General features: G+C 38.5%; 1 protein-coding gene across 1 annotated transcript in view; it reads right to left on the reverse strand.

Moving 5' to 3' along the window:
• The window catches only part of LOC128643798 (amine sulfotransferase), a gene marked incomplete at its 3' end in the record, with an annotated part of 123730 nt that overhangs the window by 20323 nt on the left and 80318 nt on the right, over positions 1 to 23089 (reverse strand). The window contains exons 2-4 of the mRNA XM_053696621.1: positions 9035 to 9207; positions 7994 to 8202; positions 7252 to 7378 (exon numbers count right to left, since the gene is read on the reverse strand). Of these exons, the coding sequence (XP_053552596.1) occupies positions 7252 to 7378; positions 7994 to 8202; positions 9035 to 9194 (496 nt within the window). The remainder of the gene's footprint in view (positions 1 to 7251; positions 7379 to 7993; positions 8203 to 9034; positions 9208 to 23089) is intronic.

Here is a 23089-nt window from a genome sequence, read left to right on the forward strand (position 1 = left end):
TAGAATTCCTTTCCAGTTTGTGTGGTTGTAACAGATCTCACTTTAGAGCAGAATTTACAGGTTTTACACCCTAAAGTAGGAAAGAAACCCTCATACCTAGAACAATTTAAATCACAATCTAATGTCTGTTTACCTCTATTCTTAAACTCACTAACAGTCTTAAAGGGACATTAAACACCTAATGAAAATAGCTGAAACCTACTTTTTCTTATAAATAAAAATAAAATAATCACTGCTGTTTATTTTATCTGTTCCTCTTACCCCAAACTTTTCAAAGGGATTGTTTTGAAATACAGTGTTGAGCCAGTGCCAAATTTCCTATGTAAGCTGCCATATTGTAGCGTGTGTTACAGGGCTCAGTAGTCACATGACACAGCATATTGGTTGTTACATACAGTACTTAGAGGAATATAACATTTGCCTGCAGCGTGTGAGCTGCAGTGAGACACATATTTCTCAGTCAGGGTGTAAATAGATTTAATTTGCCAGTCTATTGTATATAATACAGATTATGCAGCAAATGCTAAGTGCATTACTTATGTTTTTAACTTCCCAACACACATTTATATTTTTTGAAACTCCACAAGTTTTCTGCTCTAAGCAGTGCGTTCAGGCAATGTTATTGTCAATTACTGACATGCTCCAGGAGGGGGAGAGGGAGGGGGAAGCTATAACGGAACGGAGTGAAGTTTGTTTGTGCAGATGATTTCTGCTTTTCATGACATTTGATCCTGGTAATGTGAATCACTAAGGGCTGACAGCTTAGTGTTCGTTTAGCAAGGATCGTTGGTATGCATTATTTATCAGTGTGATCTCCTGTCAGTGACAGGAGTAGATCACACTGATAAATAATGCATAGGAACGATCCTTGCTAAACGAATACTAAGCTGACTGTCAGCCCTTAGTGATTCACATTACCAGGATCAAAGGTCATGAAAAGCAGAAATCATCTGCACAAACAAACTTCACTCCGTTCCGTTATAGCTTCCCCCTCCCTCTCCTGGAGCATGTCAGTAATTGACAATAACAGTGCCTGAACGCACTGCTTAGAGCAGAAAACTTGTGGAGTTTCAAAAAAATATAAATGTGTGTTGGGAAGTTAAAAACATAAGTAATGCACTTAGCATTTGCTGCATAATGTGTATTATATACAATAGACTGGCAAATTAAATCTATTTACACCCTGACTGAGAAATATATGTGTCTCACTGCAGCTCACACGCTGCAGGCAAATGTTATATTCCTCTAAGTACTGTATGTAACAGCCAATATGCTGTGTCATGTGACTACTGAGCCCTGTAACGCACGCTACAATATGGCAGCTTACATAGGAAATTTGGCACTGGCTCAACACTGTATTTCAAAACAATCCCTTTGAAAAGTTTGGGGTAAGAGGAACAGATAAAATAAACAACAGTGATTATTTTATTTTTATTTATAAGAAAAACAGAATTTATGCTTACCTGATAAATTACTTTCTCCAACGGTGTGTCCGGTCCACGGCGTCATCCTTACTTGTGGGATATTCTCTTCCCCAACAGGAAATGGCAAAGAGTCCCAGCAAAGCTGGCCATATAGTCCCTCCTAGGCTCCGCCCACCCCAGTCATTCGACCGACGGACAGGAGGAAATATATATAGGAGAAACCATATGGTACCGTGGTGACTGTAGTTAGAGAAAATAATTCATCAGACCTTATTAAAAAACCAGGGCGGGCCGTGGACCGGACACACCGTTGGAGAAAGTAATTTATCAGGTAAGCATAAATTCTGTTTTCTCCAACATTGGTGTGTCCGGTCCACGGCGTCATCCTTACTTGTGGGAACCAATACCAAAGCTTTAGGACACGGATGAAGGGAGGGAGCAAATCAGGTCACCTAAATGGAAGGCACCACGGCTTGCAAAACCTTTCTCCCAAAAATAGCCTCCGAAGAAGCAAAAGTATCAAATTTGTAAAATTTGGCAAAAGTGTGCAGTGAAGACCAAGTCGCTGCCTTACATATCTGGTCAACAGAAGCCTCGTTCTTGAAGGCCCATGTGGAAGCGACAGCCCTAGTAGAGTGAGCTGTGATTCTTTCAGGAGGCTGCCGTCCGGCAGTCTCATAAGCCAATCGGATGATGCTCTTAAGCCAAAAGGAAAGAGAGGTAGAAGTCGCTTTTTGACCTCTCCTTTTACCAGAATAAACAACAAACAAGGAAGATGTTTGTCTGAAATCTTTAGTAGCCTCTAAATAGAATTTTAGAGCACGGACTACGTCCAAATTGTGTAACAAACGTTTCTTCTTTGAAACTGGATTCGGACACAAAGAAGGTACAACTATCTCCTGGTTAATATTTTTGTTAGAAACAACTTTAGGAAGAAAACCAGGCTTAGTACGCAAAACCACCTTATCTGCATGGAACACCAGATAGGGCGGAGAACACTGCAGAGCAGATAACTCTGAAACTCTTCTAGCAGAAGAAATAGCAACCAAAAACAAAACTTTCCAAGATAGTAACTTAATATCTATGGAATGTAAAGGTTCAAACGGAACCCCTTGAAGAACTGAAAGAACTAGATTTAGACTCCAGGGAGGAGTCAGAGGTCTGTAAACAGGCTTGATCCTAACCAGAGCCTGAACAAATGCTTGAACATCTGGCACAGCTGCCAGTCTTTTGTGCAGTAAAACAGATAAAGCAGAGATCTGTCCCTTTAGAGAACTTGCAGATAATCCTTTCTCCAAACCTTCTTGTAGAAAGGATAGAATCTTAGGAATTTTTATCTTGTTCCATGGAAATCCTTTGGATTCACACCAACAGATATATTTTTTCCATATTTTATGGTAAATTTTTCTAGTTACAGGCTTTCTAGCCTGAATCAGAGTATCTATTACAGAATCTGAAAACCCACGCTTTGATAAAATCAAGCGTTCAATCTCCAAGCCGTCAGTTGGAGGGAAACCAGATTCGGATGTTCGAATGGACCCTGAACAAGAAGGTCCTGTCTCAAAGGTAGCTTCCATGGTGGAGCCGATGACATATTCACCAGGTCTGCATACCAAGTCCTGCGTGGCCACGCAGGAGCTATCAAGATCACCGAGGCCCTCTCCTGATTGATCCTGGCTACCAGCCTGGGAATGAGAGGAAACGGTGGGAATACATAAGCTAGGTTGAAGGTCCAAGGTGCTACTAGTGCATCCACTAGGGTCGCCTTGGGATCTCTGGATCTGGACCCGTAGCAAGGAACCTTGAAGTTCTGACGAGACGCCATCAGATCCATGTCTGGAATGCCCCATAATTGAGTTATTTGGGCAAAGATTTCCGGATGGAGTTCCCACTCCCCCGGATGGAATGTCTGACGACTCAGAAAATCCGCTTCCCAATTTTCGACTCCTGGGATGTGGATCGCAGACAAGTGGCAGGAGTGATCCTCCGCCCATTGAATTATTTTGGACACTTCTTTCATCGCCAGGGAACTCCTTGTTCCCCCCTGATGATTGATATATGCAACGGTTGTCATGTTGTCTGATTGGAACCTTATGAATTTGGCCTTTGCTAGTTGAGGCCAAGCTCTGAGAGCATTGAATATCGCTCTCAGTTCCAGAATGTTTATCGGGAGAAAAGACTCTTCCCGAGACCATAGACCCTGAGCTTTCAGGGATTCCCAGACCGCGCCCCAGCCCACTAGACTGGCGTCGGTCGTGACAATGACCCACTCTGGTCTGCGGAAGCTCATTCCCTGGGACAGATTGTCCAGTGTCAGCCACCAACAGAGTGAATCTCTGGTCTTTTGATCTACTTGAATCATCGGAGACAAGTCTGTATAATCCCCATTCCACTGTCTGAGCATGCACAGTTGTAATGGTCTTAGATGAATTCGTGCAAAAGGAACTATGTCCATTGTTGCAACCATCAATCCTATTACTTCCATGCACTGCGCTATGGAAGGACGAGGAACAGAATGAAGTACTTGACAAGAGCTTAGAAGTTTTGATTTTCTGACCTCTGTCAGAAAAATCCTCATTTCTAAGGAATCTATTATTGTTCCCAAGAAGGAAACTCTTTTTTCTTTGTTCACCTTCCATCCGTGAGATCTGAGAAAGGCTAGGACGATGTCCGTATGAGCCTTTGCTTTTGACAGGGACGACGCTTGTATTAGGATGTCGTCCAAGTAAGGTACTACTGCAATGCCCCTTGGTCTTAGAACCGCTAGAAGGGACCCTAGTACCTTTGTGAAAATCCTTGGAGCAGTGGCTAATCCGAATGGAAGTGCCACAAACTGGTAATGCTTGTCCAGAAAAGCGAACCTTAGGAACTGATGATGTTCCTTGTGGATAGGAATATGTAGGTACGCATCCTTTAAATCCACGGTAGTCATAAATTGACTTTCCTGGATGGTGGGTAGGATCGTTCGAATAGTTTCCATTTTGAACGATGGTACCCTGAGAAATTTGTTTAGGATCTTCAAATCCAAAATTGGTCTGAATGTTCCCTCTTTTTTGGGAACTACGAACAGATTGGAATAAAATCCCATTCCTTGTTCTCTTATTGGAACTGGATGTATTACTCCCATCTTTAACAGGTCTTCTACACAATGTAAGAATGCCTGTCTCTTTATTTGGTTTGAGGATAAGTGAGACCTGTGGAACCTTCCCCTTGGGGGTAGTTCCTTGAATTCCAGGAGATAACCTTGAGAAACTATTTCTAGCGCCCAAGGATCCTGAACATCTCTTGCCCAAGCCTGAGCAAAGAGAGAGAGTCTGCCCCCCACCAGATCCGGTCCCGGATTGGGGGCTATCCCTTCATGCTGTTTTGGTAGCAGTGGTAGGCTTCTTGGCCTGCTTACCCTTGTTCCAGCCTTGCATTGGTTTCCAGGCTGGTTTGGGCTGTGAGGCATTACCCTCTTGCTTAGAGGATGCAGAATTAGAGGCTGGTCCGTTTCTGCGAAAGGGACGAAAATTAGGCTTATTTTTAGCCTTAAAAGACCTATCCTGTGGGAGGGCGTGGCCCTTTCCCCCAGTGATGTCTGAAATAATCTCTTTCAATTCTGGTCCAAATAATGTTTTACCTTTGAAAGGGATGTTAAGCAATTTTGTCTTGGAAGACACATCCGCTGACCAAGACTTTAGCCAAAGCGCTCTGCGCGCCATAATAGCAAACCCTGAATTTTTCGCCGCTAATCTAGCTAATTGCAAAGCGGCATCTAAAACAAAAGAGTTAGCCAATTTAAGTGCGTGAACTCTGTCCATAACCTCCTCATATGGAGTTTCTCTACTGAGCGACTTTTCTAGTTCCTCGAACCAGAAACACGCTGCCGTAGTGACAGGAACAATGCATGAAATTGGTTGTAGAAGGTAAACTTGCTGTACAAAAATCTTTTTAAGCAAACCTTCTAATTTTTTATCCATAGGATCTTTAAAAGCACAACTATCTTCGATAGGAATAGTAGTGCGTTTGTTTAGAGTAGAAACCGCCCCCTCGACCTTGGGGACTGTCTGCCATAAGTCCTTTCTGGGGTCGACTATAGGAAATAATTTCTTAAATATAGGGGGGGAACAAAAGGTATGCCGGGCTTTTCCCACTCTTTATTTACTATGTCGGCCACCCGCTTGGGTATAGGAAAAGCGTCGGGGGGCACCGGAACCTCTAGGAACTTGTCCATCTTACATAATTTCTCTGGAATGACCAAATTGTCACAATCATCCAGAGTAGATAACACCTCCTTAAGCAGTGCGCAGAGATGTTCTAATTTAAATTTAAAAGTCACAACATCAGGTTCAGCTTGATGAGAAATTTTTTCTGAATCTGAGATTTCTCCATCAGACAAAACCTCCCTCATGGCCCCTTGAGATTGGTGTGAGGGTATGACAGAGCAATTATCATCAGCGCCCTCTTGCTCTTCAGTGTTTAAAACAGAGCAATCGCGCTTTCTCTGATAAATAGGCATTTTGGATAAAAGATTTGCTATAGAGTTATCCATTACAGCCGTTAATTGTTGCATGGTAATAAGTATTGGCGCACTAGATGTACTAGGGGCCTCCTGTGTGGGCATAACTGGTGTAGACACAGTAGGGGATGATGCAGTATCATGTTTACTCCCCTCATTTGAGGAATCATCTTGGGCAATATCATTATTTGTGGCAGTACTGTCCTTACTTTGTTTGGACGCTATGGCACAATTATCACATAAATTTAAATGGGGAGACACATTGGCTTTCATACATATAGAACATAGCTTATCTGAAGGTACAGACATGTTAAACAGGCTTAAACTTGTCAACAAAGCACAAAAAACGTTTTAAAATAAAACCGTTACTGTCTCTTTAAATTTCAAACTGAAAACACTTTATTACTGAATATGTGAAAAAGTATGAAGGAATTGTTCAAAAATTACCAAAATTTCACCACAGTGTCTTAAGGCATTAAAAGTATTGCACACCATTAAATCACCAAAAAACTCTTAACCATCTCCGTGGAGATGTTGCCTGTGCAACGGCAAAGAGAATGACTGGGGTGGGCGGAGCCTAGGAGGGACTATATGGCCAGCTTTGCTGGGACTCTTTGCCATTTCCTGTTGGGGAAGAGAATATCCCACAAGTAAGGATGACGCCGTGGACCGGACACACCAATGTTGGAGAAAAGTAGGTTTTGGGGATTATTAGAAGACAAGTGTTAAGGGTCCCTTTAACATTTTTAGCCTTCCTGTATATTTCTTCAGGGTTTCTAATGACCTTAAAACCTAGAATTAGATATGTGTTGATAAAATGCCAATGCGTAGACAATATTCTCCTTATATAATGATGTTAAGAGGTATAATTAGTGATGAAGGAGATTTTTCAACATACCATCATGTTTATGTTCATCTCTTTATCCTTGGCATTAGTACTTTTCAGACTCACTCTAATATTCAGTAGATTCATTCTTTCTAAACCCCTAACATGTAATCTGATCTTTTGTACACTATTTTTGCAGGTGGCATACAAAATGTCACAAGGTTTTGCTGCAACCATGATACTGCAAATGAAATATTTCCCTATACAACAGTTTATATATTTAGAACAACTTATACTTTATCTGACTAAACTCATCTTTTCAAAGTCTAACTCTCTTTCATCTACATTTATCTACCTTCATATACAGGGGTTTATCAATTTAAAGAAAGTGATATAGGTAAAATAAATGAAAACAGATTATTTCAAGCAAAACAAGAACTGATCTACACATCCTCACTATTTTAATTGTCTTATATTTAATCATGGAGATAGAAAATTACCTAATCCTGAAGTAAACAGGTTGAAAAACCTTTCAAAGTCTTCAACTTTATCCATTTTTTCCATCATTTTATGAAAATGATAAAATGAAACCAGAACATCTTTTGGATTTCTTGCTACATAGATAATCTGTAAGTATAAAATAACACAATACTAAGACTTTAGTATTTCGCAATTTAGAATGACCTTGATATATGGTCTACATTAGAATTTCCTTTTTATTTATGATGATAGTGCTTATAATTATATTACCATTTTTTTGCTTGCATTGCTTGCCTTATGCATTATGGGAAAATAAAATCAAAACATGACTATAGCAACCTAAATAAAAGCTTTAGAGGGTGTTTAAAACAGATTAGAACCTAAGTGGTAATTGTTGGAGACAAAAGGATTGAAATATGCAGGTCACTTCCTGTTTTATAAATGTGCAGACACAGACCAGTGATAACAGTCAGAAATTAGAGATAAGGAAATAGGAGAATTTTAGGGACATTAAACTGCAGGGTACAACTACAGTAACATGGTTACTACTCGCCATGCCTGCATCTTTCTTTACAGCTGCTCTCTTATTTTAACCAATAAAGAAAACCAGTTGGTAAAGATTTGCATGTTTATAATGGGCGCCACCATCTTGTAGCACGTGTATTGATGCATTCAGGTATCAAGCAATGTTGTGCGCAATGCAGCACAGACTATGAGGAACATTTAACCTGTGGTCTTATTTCTTTCTTTTACTAAACTTACTTTGCCTTTGTGATTTCTTGTACCGTTTGGCATTAGATAATAAGGTAAGTGTGAACAAAGTAGGCGAGGAGACGGTCGGCTGGCATAATCAATGTTGTACAAATTATATTCAATTGATGGCACTCTTTCTGTGTTTTTAATGGCTTCTGTTCCATTTCGATGTCCTTCGTTGAAAATTAGACTCACAATCTGCTGTGTCCAAATTGTTCCTGCAAATATAGATTGTATAAGATCTTCTAATTTAAAGGGACAGTAAAGTACAACTTTTATGGTTCAGATAGGGCATGTCATTTTACACAACTTTCCAATTTACTTTTATCATCAAATTTGCTTAGTTTTCTTGGTATTCTTAGTTGAAAGCTAAACCTAGGTAGGCTCATATGCTAATTTATAAGCCCTTGAAGGCAGCCTCTTATCTGAATACATTTGATAGATTATCACAGTTAGAGGGTGTCAGTTCATGTGTGTCATATAGATAACATTGTGCTAACGCTGTCTAGTTATTTAAGAGTCAGCACTAATTGCCTAGAATGCAAGTCTGTCGAAATATCTGATATAAGGAGGCAGTCTGCACTGCAGAGGCATAGATACAAGGTAATCACAGAGGTAAACATTATATTAATATAACAGTGTTTTGGTTATGCATAACTGGGGAATGGTAAATAAAGGAATTATCTAACTTTTTAAACAATAACATTTTTGGTATCCCTTTAATATAACATTTAAAGTTATTATTGCGCTATCTAAGATGTTTATATTGTAAAAATATTTTCTTTAACTATGATCAACCAAGTTTTTTTTTTTTTTTTTTAAATGACATTTTTGGAGACACAAAATGAGGTTAAAAGTTGAGTACAATAACTTGAACTTACATTTTATTTTTTATTATTTCTGTTTCTGTATATTGAATCCATAATAAAAATGCCAGCATATTAGCATGCACGGTGACTTTTTAAATTCCCTTAGACATGTAACTTTATGTTATGCAAAAGATTAATATTCAATGACACATTGTTAATAATTTGTAGACAGTTTTATTACCAGATTTCGGATAAGTGACCAGAAATACATCACTTTCTCTGACTTCAAAGTGTTCCACGGCATCTACAGCTTCAGGTGTAGTTATACTTTTTACAAAGTAAAATCCTTTGTGCTTGAATAAATATGATTCTGCAGACTGTACAAGGTCTTCTTGGGACATTATTGTATCACACCTATTACATTTAAAAATCAAACACAGTTTTAAACATTGTACAACTGTATTTAGCTTTATTAATATTGATAAGAAATGTTTCATACCCTTTTTTGGCGATCCATTAACTGACTATCAAATTTTGCGTATATGTTTTTTATAGAGAGCGAATACACAAAGAACTCATGTGGTTTAAAATTCGGAACAATGAGGGCCAGATTACAAGTAGCTTGCCAATGATCGATTGACTGTTCTAACATTAGCACGCAACTTGATATTACAAGTCTATGGTAAATCTCATTTACTAGAGAATGGATAGCAAGGCCGACATTGCTCTAGTCTATATTTTCAATGGATATTGTGACTGTGCTAAATAGCGCTGGTGTTATAGCCTGAAAGTTATAGTTTGTGTTTGAGCGCAAGCTGAAACTGCACTAGAATATTTAATGCTACTTGAGACCTGAAGTAAAGGGTTAATAAAAAGTTTCACAAAACATATTAAAATAAAACTATTACACTCATATATACACTTTTTAATAAATAAAAAACAAAAAATAATTTATGCTTACCTGATAAATTAATTTGTTTAATGGCGGTGAGAGTCCACAATCCATTTCTCCTGGGAATTACTCTTCCCTGCCACTAGGAGGAGCAAAAAGTCCCAAACCCCAAGAACTCTATAAAACCTCACTGGCATCTCAGTCTAATGTATAGCCAAGCAAAAGAGGTAGAAAACAAAATAGGATCAGGAAAAAAGATGTGCGTAAGAAAAAAACAACACCATGGGGCCAAATTATCAAGCTCCATTCCTTCAGGCTCGCCGGAAACCGCAGTTATGAAGCCGCGGTCTTAAGACCGCTGGTCCATAACTGGTCTGCCTGCTCTGAGGCTGCGGACATCAATTTGCCCGATCCTATATGATCGGGCTGATTGACACCCCCTGCTAGTGGCCGATTGGCTGCAAATCTGCAGGGGGCGTCATTGCACAGGCAGTTCACAAGAACTGCTTGTGCAATGTTAAAAGCCAACAGCATTCATTGATATCTGTCGGACATGATCCGCTGAGCGGATCATGTCGGACAGACCGATGATAAATCGGCCCCCATGTATTTATCAAGTAAGCACAAATTATGTTTTCTTTAATACAAGTGGAGAGAGTCCACAATCCTGGGAACTAATACCCAAGCAGTGGAATCCACAAGTAATGAAACTTAAAGGGTGGGATTTTAAAAATATAATTTTTCAATGATATACTAAATCTACAACCCTAAAAGAACCAATAAAAGGGCAAAACCATGCAATGAAAAAATAACCAACAGGCAAAGAATCATCTTGATACAACTGCCTGAAGAATTTCCTATTAAAGGTTGCTTCAGAATTAGCAAAAAATACCGTAATGGTGGTATATAGTAAAAGTATACAAAGAAGACCGAAAAGCTGCCATGCAAAGTTGGACAACTAAAGTCTCATTCCTAAAAGGCCAAGAAATGGTAACTGAAGTAGTAGAATGAGCCGTAATCCATTAAGATGGAGGCTACCCTGCCTCCAAAAAAAGCCTTATGGGTCAGAAGTCTCAACCAAGAAGACAAAGAAATGGCAGAAGCTTCCTGGCCTTTCCTTGAACCAGAAAAGAGCAAAAAAAAAATAGAAGTTTGTCTCAAAACTATAGTAGCACTAACATAATACCTCAATGATCTAAAAACATACAAAATATGCAAAAAAACTCTCTGGAGACCTGGAGGGATTATGACTCAAAGAAGGAACAACAAGGTCCCATCTGATACAGTCAGAAGATACAAATCTAGGCAAGAAACCACATTTAGTCCTAAAAAAAACCTTATCCTTAATAAAATAAAATAAGGTAGATCACATAAAGGAGCAGATAACTCAAAAACTCTTTATGCAGAATAAAAAGGCAAAAGAAACAAAACCGTATGCATAGGCTCAAAACAGCTGCCCTCTATCTCCTCACTAATATCATTCTCATCTTTGCAGTCCCCACCTCCTGTTTCCCATCCTACCCATCTAGATTGTAAGTTCCCACGGGAATAGGGCCCTCATTTCCCCCTGTTTTTTCTGTAAAATGTTGTCATATTGTTTCTCCATTGTACTGTTATCCTTGTACCCATGGGCAGCGCTGCAGAATCTGTTGGCGCTTTATAAATAAAGAATAATAATAATAAAGAAGAACCCTTCAAACCCCTCAAAACTAAAATAAGACTCCAATAACTCTAGCCAAAGTCTTAACAAAACTATGAATATCTTTAAAGGTTAGCAATCTTCCAGACTATGTTTTGGCATAACTGCATTACCCTTAGTAGCTGAATACCTGTGTGTGGTAGGGTCTAACATCCTGGGTAAATGGTTGTTAAAGCTTTCAGCATAGCTTGGGCATCATGAAAAGCACCAATGATGCTATAGAGGAACTCCAGCAATCTTCAGTATTATAAATCAGGAGTGTAGCCAATTTTTAGTTAGTCAGCTATACTTAAAGGGACCTATAACACCTTCTAAAAATTTTTTAAAACTAACTTATATTTACTAATAATAACAAAGTAATCATGAATCCCTATTCTTGCCGCTCAGTTTACCCCAAACAGTTCAATAAAAGTGTCTTTAATTAGACTGCTGATCTGCCGCTTGGTGATGCTATGTATGCCACCATATTGCCACACGGGCACAGCAGTCACGTGATTGTGCATGGCAGATAATGTTATTAAGTTTAGAGAAGGATTACAAGAATGCTCTCTCACAGTGGTTTTTCTTATGGACAGTAGGACTATTGTTGAACTTATCAAAGATGTGAAAGGGTGTTAATGGTGACTAGTATACATTAACTAATCTTTTATTAACATTCAAACATAGAATAAGTTATGGTACTTTTTTAATAATATATATGTAAGATCAGATGTGACAGAGAGATAAAACATATGTACTACTGATTTTCATAGTTAATAGGCAATGTGGGTTTATGTGCTTAGCCTTGTCTTATTATTATAGTTGAAACTAATATAGTGATATAGTTATCTGTACAATTCAGTAGTTAAGTCCATTCCTTTGGATATAAATTACTGGGTGCTTGTCTTCTAAAGATTGTAACTGAACTATCTACTCAGAGTGATCTACACTTTGGCATTACCATTTTGTCCACGGTGCATTACTACTGCAAATCACTCTTCCTGACCACTAGGAGAAGGCAAAAATTCCAAAAATCCAAGAGCCCTATAAAACCCTCCCACCTCTATGATAACTAATCTGACGTGTAGCCAAGCAAAAAGAGGAAGAAAAAAAAGAATCAAAATAAAGCAAAGGAGCGGGGGAAAAAGGAGGTACAAAAATATACAAACTATCACCAAAAAAAAATAACAGGGTGGGTCACATGGATTCTCACCACCATGGAAGAAATTAATTTTTCAGGTAAGCATAAATTAAGTTTTCTTTCATACAGGTGTTGAGAGTCCATGATCCATTAAGCATTGGACACTAATACCCAAGCAGTGAAGTCCACGAGTAACGTGTGTGGGACTATCATGCTATATCATCTATTAGACGTTTATTTATATTAATATTTGTTTTCACAATACTAGAAAGAGTTATATTTTTTTGCATGCAAGGAACAAGAAAAAAGAAGCAAAAATAAAAAAAATATATATATATCAAGCACAGATAACTGCCTGAAGAGCTTTCCTACCAATGGCTGCTCCAAAAGAAGCAAAAACGTCCAAATGGTAGAATTTAGTGAAAGTATGCAAAGAAAACCAAGTAGCTGATGTACAGATGTCTCATTCTTAAAGGCCCAAGAAGTAGCAACTGATCTAGTAGAATGGGCAGTAATCTGTTTAGGAGGAGACTGACCCACCTCCAAGTAAGCTCTCTGAATCAAAATTTTAAGCCAAGATGTCAAGGGAACAGCCGTAGCTTTTTGAGCTTTCCTAGAGCAAGAAAAATGAACAAACTAGAATTTTGCTTGAAATCCTTAGAAAACTGTGAATAGTTCTTCAAAGCTCTGACAAAATCCAAATTATGGAGAAGCCTCTCTGTAGAATTCTTAGGATTAGGACAAAAAGGAGGATAAACAAATTCCCTAATCATATTGTCCGAAGACACCACCTTAGATACAAAGTCAAATTTTGTTCTCAAAACTGTATTATACTGATAAAAAAATAAGATTAATATGATAAGAAGGAAGGGCAGATAACTCAGAAAGTCTTCTAGCAGAAGAGATTGCTAAAAGAAACAGAAACTTCCAAGACAAAATTTAAATATTCTTCTTATGAACTGGCTCAAAAGAAGGAGTCTGCAAAACCTTTAAAACCAAGTTAAGACTCCAGGGAGGAGAAATTGGTTTTACAATATGTTTAATTCTGGCTAAAGCATGAACAAAACAGTGAATACCAGGAAGATTACCAATCGTCTTATGAAACAAAACTGAAAGTGCAGAAATCTGACCATTTTGACAAATCTTTATCCAAACTTCTGCAGAAATTGCAAAATCCTTGGAGTTGGGGGCGGAGCTAACCACCATATCAAGCAGATATGTTTTTGAGCAGCTCCGCTCTGGAAATATTGACCTAATGGTTTTTAGGCAATCAAAATTAACCTTTGGCTGTATAGAGGCTCTCAGTAGCAAGGAGAAGCACCCAGGAAGATGTTGGCTGAGTTTGCAGGGCTTACTGCATGGAATTTACACTGCCTGCCTGAAGTAACTGCCGTGTGTGCGATAGTGATTGCGGGGATCCCGTTCTCCGGGGGGTCGGGGCCCTGCTCCGGAGACTAGGCAAGCAAACTGTGACTTGTGTGGCAGATTCGGTGCTTGATCGTGGAGTGCCTCCCCCCTCGAGACACACAGGTGCTGGGTGGCACTGAAGTGAAGATGCTCTACTTGGCTCCAGGTACCTGTTGCCTGTCGTCACTGTCTCACACCCACCAATCATCAGTGCCATCGCTCCGGAGGGTCGGTGCTCCACTCCGGAGCGCCTAACCAAGTTCTCAGAAGTGGTGCCGACAGATTGAGAGCTGCTTGGGTGTACTAAGAGGCATCACACTACCCACACTCCCGAAGCCGATAGACAGTGTGGCTGATTGGAAATCAGGTGAGCCCGTGAAATACTGTGAGAGAAGCCGAGGTCTGCAAATACCACAGAGGGAAGGGGTGGTAACTGAATTAAAGTGGGATCACCAGAGGAAAAAGTTTTCCCTGAAATTTGAAGTGCGTCAGGAGTGGCGCGAACGGCCACCATTTTGGGCCTACAGCTTAACATACAGTGAGTGAGGGGCTGACTCTGAGGACATTAGATAACCCATCCAAAGTGAGAATGGATTCATTGTGTCTCTAACATTTACAGCAGAAAATTGCTTTGAACCAGCTTCCTTGCTTGGGGAGCCTTCTGACGGTGGGAACAGCTGAATACGTAGCTTAAAGGGGTAAGATAACTGCCTCAACTTTACACAAAACACCACTTAGATACCAAAATCTTTGGAGTTCTAAAAGAATGCTAGGAAAAGCCATGATCAAAACACCACAAAATATAGGCTTTCTAAACCTTATGATAGATTTTCCTAGTCAAAGGTTTACGAGCCTGAATCAAAGTCTAACCAACAGATTCTGAAAAAATCCTCTGCCTAAGAACTAAACGTTCAATCATCACCATGCCATCAAACTTAGGAGATTTGAGATCCTGATGAAAAAACGGACCTTGAGACAGAAGATCCTGTCGCAGAGGTGTTGGTCATGGAGGACAACTGGACATCTGAACCAGATCTGCAAACCAAGTTTGATTTCAAAAGAGCCTTTGGAACATGAGGCAAAATAAACCTCTCTCTGGGAGGTCTCACCCTGAAACCTATTCGGTAACCCTGAGAAACAATACTCTGAACCAAAGGATCCTAAATAATTCCAGATTGCCAGAAAGCTAAATTATTTTATATAATAGTTTAAGTTGGGCTTTTAAGGAGGGGTGAAGAGGTTACAGAGAATAGAGCTTGTGTATAGTGCAGTTTGGTGAATAAAGCAGTTACCCAGTGGGTAAGCTTCATATAATGCCAGCATATATCATATATAAGTTGGAGTTGGCAACACAGTGACCTCAAATAAGTTTCTAAGGCTGCAGACAAACAAACAAATGAACAGGCAATCTCACATCCCTGCTCCCAGTGCCATGTGTTTCCAGCATGTCCAGAGAAGGTGTGTAGGGGGCGCCTACTTATGACAGCAAATCAGTGTCCTACTGACTGCTCCAGCGCTGTCAGCAGATCATGCCCTCAGATCCATCCGAGACTTACGTGATCCTTCTCATGTGTACCACCGCGGCGGTCACCAGGAACCTCCACCTCCAAATGCCCTAGGTCCAGTAGCTACGGCTACAACAAAGGAGCAATATACTGGTATGAAAGTGGGATGATGCTCCTAGATAGAAGGCAGTTGAACATGAAGCAAAAAGAAGAAAGTAGCGACATCCAAAAAAGTATTTAAATAAAACTTTGCATTTATTTGTGAATAGTCGATAAAAAGACTTAGAAAGTCCACAAGCTACACTTGGTAGCAGAGTAAACAGCTCTATTTGCTTACGCATTTCAGCTAAAAATCCGTATTCATAGCATAACGAACATGATTAAAGAAACACTATTTAAAAACCTTACCAGCTACCTATTGGTTACAGAATAACATACATCAGCTGTTAATTATCATCTATTAAATGAGAGAGACTAACTTTATTTCAGTATTGTCATAAGACCGTATTATATGATAGTTTACACCTATAAAGTTCAGTTTACTTTTAAAAGCGCATTGGATAACAGTCAGAAAATAAATAGTAAATTAGAGTGAAAATGGAGATGATGATTGATGATATTATACTATTTCAGAGAAAATTATTGCTAAGTTTTATTTAAATACTTTTTTGGATATCGCTTTTTTTTTTGCTTCATATATGTATATATACACAGACATACTAGTGAGAAACTGAGAAATAACCTAATTCATCAACTATACAGCAAAAAGCAAAACATAAAAGACCATAAGCAGCTCCTACTACAAAAACTACAAGAAAATAATGGGTTCAATGAAGAAATTAAAAAAGAAATGCAACGCAAAACACAACAACAAAGTTTTATCAAGAAGAAAAAGAAGAAACTTGAATGCCTGTCACAAAACAGAAGCAAACCCCAAATGCAAGAAACTAGAGCTCCAGGTGACAGATCAATCATCAACTACAACCAAGGATAAAGGATTATCATTCTGTTCAAGTACAAATCTAGACAACAGACTTAGAAGAATTCTTCAGGAGATTCGGGCTAAAATAATTTTCTATGACAAAATACCAGCAATATGGAGGACTACAATGGAAGCAATAAGAACACAAACCTCACACCTGCACCATTTTCATAAATCATTTAATCTATTTCATGCATCAATCAAGCTTAAAATGAACTTTTCTAGAGACCATGTCAGCTTCCTGGATACAACAATATCCATCACAAATGGCGAATTGCACTCATCTGTATACAGGAAACCAACAGATAGATGCAGCTACCTCCACAGCTCCAGCTCCCACCCCAATCACATTAAAACAAATCATAATCTACAGTCAGGCTACAAGATATCACAGAATTTGCACAGACACCAAGGGCCATGACAAACACCTCATCTCACTGTCCCAATCATTCAGAGAAAAAGGTTACAAAACAAGGGTTATAAATAAAACAATTAACTCTGCCCTCAATACCATACATGAACACTTACTACATTACAGGGAGAAGAAAAACCTATCACATATCCCACTAGTAGTCAAATATAACCCTGCTGTGGAAGGGACAAGAAAAATCATAAAAGACTTACAGCGACTACTCTTAGAAGATCCAACATTCAAACAAATCTTAACAAAATGTCCAATCCTGGCATTCAGACCATCACCTAACCTAAAACAGAAACTGGAAGCTACCCGTTGAGAAAAAGAACACTCAGAATGGAACCAAGCGCTACAACAAAGCTCTCTGTAAACAATGTCAACACATTTGTGAAAGCAGCACAGCAAATCACAAGAGTAAATCTTATAACATTAAAGGGGCATATTCATTTATATCTGCAAATGTAGTATACATGATACAATGCACTGCATGTGAAGTGGGATGGTATATTGGAGAAACAAGCCAAAAACTGCACCTTTGGATGAACTTACACAGGCACTCAATCAAAAATCACTGTGAAAAAAAATACTGTACCCCTGTTGGTCACAATTTCACCCAACCTGACCACTCCATCCAAAACCTCAAAATCAACATTCTCAGAGGCAACTTCAAAAACACCATGGAATGAAAAACCTTTGAAATGAAAATGCACTTCAACTTGCTAAATTCTGGACTAAATGTGGACTCTGGGTTCTTAACACATTATCAAAAAATTTTGTAATGTACTTTCATATAGCCAATTACATTGTATATTGCACAATCTTTATACATAGGTACACAGGTGAGCCTATGTCCACACTTTTGCCATTATTATTATTATTATTATTCCCTTTTTTTCTTTCTTTCCTTTCTTCTTTTTCAGCTATTTTATACTCCCCTTGTTTAAATAATTTCACATCTTTATAGATATTGATTCAATGTTGATTTATAACTTTATGTCAGTATATGCTTTATGTAAAACCATATATTTCCCCTGTCTGGATTGGTCAGTATTGCTACAGACTTGAGAAAGGGAGGAATTCCGAAAGCTTGTCAACTTATAAATGTATAGTTAGTCCAATAAAAAAATATAATTGATCAATGAAATACTCTTGTTATGTTGATATCTATATACATATATTTTTACATATATATATATATATATATATATATATATATATATATATATATATATATATATATATATATATATAAAAATGTGTGTGTGTTTCTATGTATATATATATATATATATATATATATATATATATATATATATATATATATATATATATATATATGTGTTAGGGGTGTGCAACTTCACTGGTCTCACTATTCAATTGTGATTATCCTGTCAACGGTTCGATTCCGTGATACATCACAATTACTGCCCATGATTTTCATCAACAAATTCAAGCAGTTAGAACTCCCTTTTTATATTTTATCTGCTCTAAAAAAGGACATTTCCTGCATGTAGTAAAGTCTGAACACAGCAGACAGCAACAGAATTTATTTAGAACTGTTCACTTGTTTTTCCAGATGGCTTATAGGGACAGTATACACTCATTTACATATAACTGCATGTAATACACACTACTATAAAGAATATGATGCACAGATACTGATATAAAAATCCAGTATAAAATTGTTTAAAAACATACTTAGAAGCTTTCAGTTTAGCTCTGTTGAAAAGGCAGTTGGAAAGCCCACTGCAAGTGGTAAATAAGACACTCTCCCCTCCCCCTTCTTTAGCATATGAAAAGACCCTTTATACAAACAGGAGCAAGCTGGAGAAGGTAGCTGATGGTATTCTCATAAAACTTTAGGGCTTGGTTAGGAGTCTGAAAATCAGAGCAATTTTATATAAAAATAAGCAAAAATTTATGTGCTTTATGAATAGATCATCTACAACAGTGGTTCTCAACCTAAGTGACCTCAAGGCCCGTTAAGTTTTAACCAGACCTGTCCAGGGCCCGGTAAGCATCGGGAGTGGGTGTATATATATACTGTGCATATATATATATATATATATATATATATATATATATATATATATATACATATACATACATACATACACACACAGTATATGTATGGTTTACAGTTGTTTAATTATGTAATAATTAATGGGTGTCAGTGGGATCTATAAATATCCCACTGACACCAATGAATTATCATAAAATTAACCCACTGTAAACTATATATATATACAGTTTACACATACACATTGGTGCCAATGGGATATATATATATATATATATATATATATATATACACAAACAGTACACATACACATTGGTGTCAGTGGGTTATATATATATATATATATATATATATATATATTTATATATATAGTGTACACATAGACATTGGTGTCCAGTGGCCGCCCTAAATATACATGTTAGTGCCAGTGGCCATAATTATTTGACATTGGTGACAGTGGAGTTCCCTACCTGTGAGCCGATCCGCTCTGCACGCCGCCCGCCACTCCTCACAGTGCGCCGCTAGCCGTTCACACTGCGCATACAGACATGCGCAGTGGTGCATACAAACATGCGCAATGGCACTCTAACAGGCCCGTCCGAAATTTTGGACATGTGTAAAGACGGGCCTGTCAGAGTGAGTGTCTGGAGGCTATGTCGGGTCGCGGCCCACCAGCAGGGCTGTCGCGGCCCGGTAGTGGGCCGCGGCCCGGCTGTTGAGAAACACTGATCTACAAAACATTTATGCAATGAAAAAATGAGTGTATAATGTCCCTCTGTAGAACTGCTCAGCTGATTTGCAATGATTTTGTAAAACTGTGCTACCTATATTCTTTTCCATAATTATATATATATATATATATATATATATATATATATATATATATATATATAACATAATTTATGTAAGAACTTACCTGATAAATTCATTTCTTTCATATTAGCAAGAGTCCATGAGCTAGTGACGTATGGGATATACATTCCTACCAGGAGGGGCAAAGTTTCCCAAACCTTAAAATGCCTATAAATACACCCCTCACCACACCCACAATTCAGTTTAACGAATAGCCAAGAAGTGGGGTGATAAGAAAAAAGTGCGAAAGCATATAAAATAAGGAATTGGAATAATTGTGCTTTATACAAAAAAATCATAACCACCACAAAAAAAGGGCGGGCCTCATGGACTCTTGCTAATATGAAAGAAATGAATTTATCAGGTAAGTTCTTACATAAATTATGTTTTCTTTCATGTAATTAGCAAGAGTCCATGAGCTAGTGACGTATGGGATAATGACTACCCAAGATGTGGATCTTTCCACACAAGAGTCACTAGAGAGGGAGGGATAAAATAAAGACAGCCAATTCCTGCTGAAAATAATCCACACCCAAAATAAAGTTTAATGAAAAACATAAGCAGAAGATTCAAACTGAAACCGCTGCCTGAAGTACTTTTCTACCAAAAACTGCTTCAGAAGAAGAAAATACAACAAAATGGTAGAATTTGGTAAAAGTATGCAAAGAGGACCAAGTTGCCGCTTTGCAAATCTGATCAACCGAAGCTTCATTCCTAAACGCCCAGGAAGTAGAAACTGACCTAGTAGAATGAGCTGTAATCCTATGAGGCGGAGTCTTACCCGACTCAACATAGGCAAGATGAATTAAAGATTTCAACCAAGATGCCAAAGAAATGGCAGAAGTTTTCTGGCCTTTCTAAAACCGGAAAAGATAACAAATAAACTAGAAGTCTTTCGGAAAGACTTAGTAGCTTCAACATAATATTTCAAAGCTCTAATAACATCCAAAGAATGCAACGATTTCTCCTTAGAATTCTTAGGATTAAGACATAATGAAGGAACCACAATGTCTCTACTAATGTTGTTGGAATTCACAACTTAGGAAAAAATTCAAAAGAAGTTCGCAACACCGCCTTATCCTTATGAAAAATCAGAAAAGGAGACTCACAAGAAAGAGCAGATAATTCAGAGACTCTTCTGGCAGAAGAGATCGCCAAAAGGAACAAAACTTTCCAAGAAAGTAATTTAATGTCCAATGAATGCATGGGTTCAAACGGAGGAGCTTGAAGAGCCCCCAGAACCAAATTCAAACTCCAAGGAGGAGAAATTGACTTAATGACAGGCTTTATACGAACCAAAGCTTGTACAAAACAATGAATATCAGGAAGAATAGCAATCTTTCTGTGAAAAAGAACAGAAAGAGCAGAGATTTGACCTTTCAAGGAACTTGCGGACAAACCCTTATCTAAACCATCCTGAAGAAACTGTAATATTCTCGGTATTCTAAAAGAATGCCAAGAAAAATGATGAGAAAGACACCAAGAAATATAAGTCTTCCAGACTCTATAACATATCTCTCTGGATACAGATTTATAGTATTAATCACAGAGTCAGAGAAACCTCTTTGACCAAGAATCAAGCGTTCAATCTCCATACCTTTAAATTTAAGGATTTCAGATCCTGATGGAAAAAAGGACCTTGAGACAAAAGGTCTGGTCTTAACGGAAGAGTCCACGGTTGGCAAGAGGCCATCCGGACAAGATCCGCATACCAAAACCTGAGAGGCCATGCCGGAGCTACCAGCAGAACAAACGAGCATTCCTTCAGAATCTTGGAGATTACTCTTGGAAGAAGAACTAGAGGCGGAAAGATATAGGCAGGATGATACTTCCAAGGAAGTGATAATGCATCCACTGCCTCCGCCTGAGGATCCCGGGATCTGGACAGATACCTGGGAAGTTTCTTATTTAGATGAGAAGCCATCAGATCTATTTCTGGAAGTTCCCACATTTGAACAATCTGAAGAAATACCTCTGGGTGAAGAGACCATTCACCCGGATGCAACGTTTGGCGACTGAGATAATCCGCTTTCCAATTGTCCATACCTGGGATATGAACCGCAGAGATTAGACAGGAGCTGGATTCCGCCCAAACCAAAATTCGAGATACTTCTTTCATAGCCAGAGGACTGTGAGTCCCTCCTTGATGATTGATGTATGCCACAGTTGTGACATTGTCTATCTGAAAACAAATGAACAACTCTCTCTTCAGAAGAGGCCAAGACTGAAGAGCTCTGAAAATTGCACGGAGTTCCAAAATATTGATCGGAAATCTCACCTCCTGAGATTCCCATACCCCTTGTGCCGTCAGATACCCCCACACAGCTCCCCAACCTGTAAGACTTGCATCTGTTGAGATTATAGTCCAGGTCGGAAGAACAAAGAAGCCCCCTGAACTAAACGATGGTGATCTGTCCACCATGTCAGAGAGTGTTGTAAAATCGGTTTAAAGATATTAATTGAGATATCTTTGAGTAATCCCTGCACCATTGGTTCAGCATACAGAGCTGAAGAGGTCGCATGTGAAAACGAGCAAAGGAGATCACATCTGATGCGGCAGTCCTAAGACCCAACATTTCCATGCATAAGGCTACCAAAGGGAATGATTGTGACTGAAGGTTTTGACAAGCTGATATCAATGTTAAACTTCTCTTGTCTGACAAGGACAGAGTCATAGACACTGAATTTATCTAGAAACCTAAAAAGGTTACCCTTGTCTGAGGAATCAATGAACTGATTGGTAAATTGATCCTCCAACCATGAACTTGAAGAAACAACACAAGTTGATTCGTATGAGATTCTTCGAAAATGAGAAGACTGAGCAAGTACCAAGATATCGTCCAAATAAGGAAATACCAAAACCCTATTCTCTGAATACAGAAAGAAGGGCACCGAGAACCTTTGAAAAAAATTCTTGGAACTGAGGCTAGGCCAAACGGTAGAGCCACAAAACTGGTAATGCTTGTCTAAAAAGAGAATCTCAGACACTAAAAAGTGATCTGGATGAATCGGAATATGCAGATACACATCCTGTAAATCTATTGTAGACATATAATGCCCTTGCTAAACAAAAGGCAGGATAGTCCTACAGTAACCATCTTGAATGTTGGTATCCTAACATAACGATTCAATAATGATAGATCCGGAACTGGTCTGAAGGAATTGACCTTCTTTGGTACAATGAAGAGAAAAAATAAAAACCCCAGCCCCTGTTCCAGAACTGGAACTGGCATAAATACTCCAGCCAACTCTAGATCTGAAACACATTTCAGAAATGCTGAGCCTTTGCTGTGTTAACTGGGACACGGGAAAGAAAAGAATCTCTTAGCAGGAGGCCTTAACTTGAAGCCAATACTGTACCTTTCTGAAACAACGTTTCTGAAACCAGAGATTAAGAACGGAAT

This window comes from Bombina bombina, unplaced genomic scaffold, assembly GCF_027579735.1.
Source record: "Bombina bombina isolate aBomBom1 unplaced genomic scaffold, aBomBom1.pri scaffold_629, whole genome shotgun sequence".
Taxonomy (NCBI): domain Eukaryota; kingdom Metazoa; phylum Chordata; class Amphibia; order Anura; family Bombinatoridae; genus Bombina; species Bombina bombina.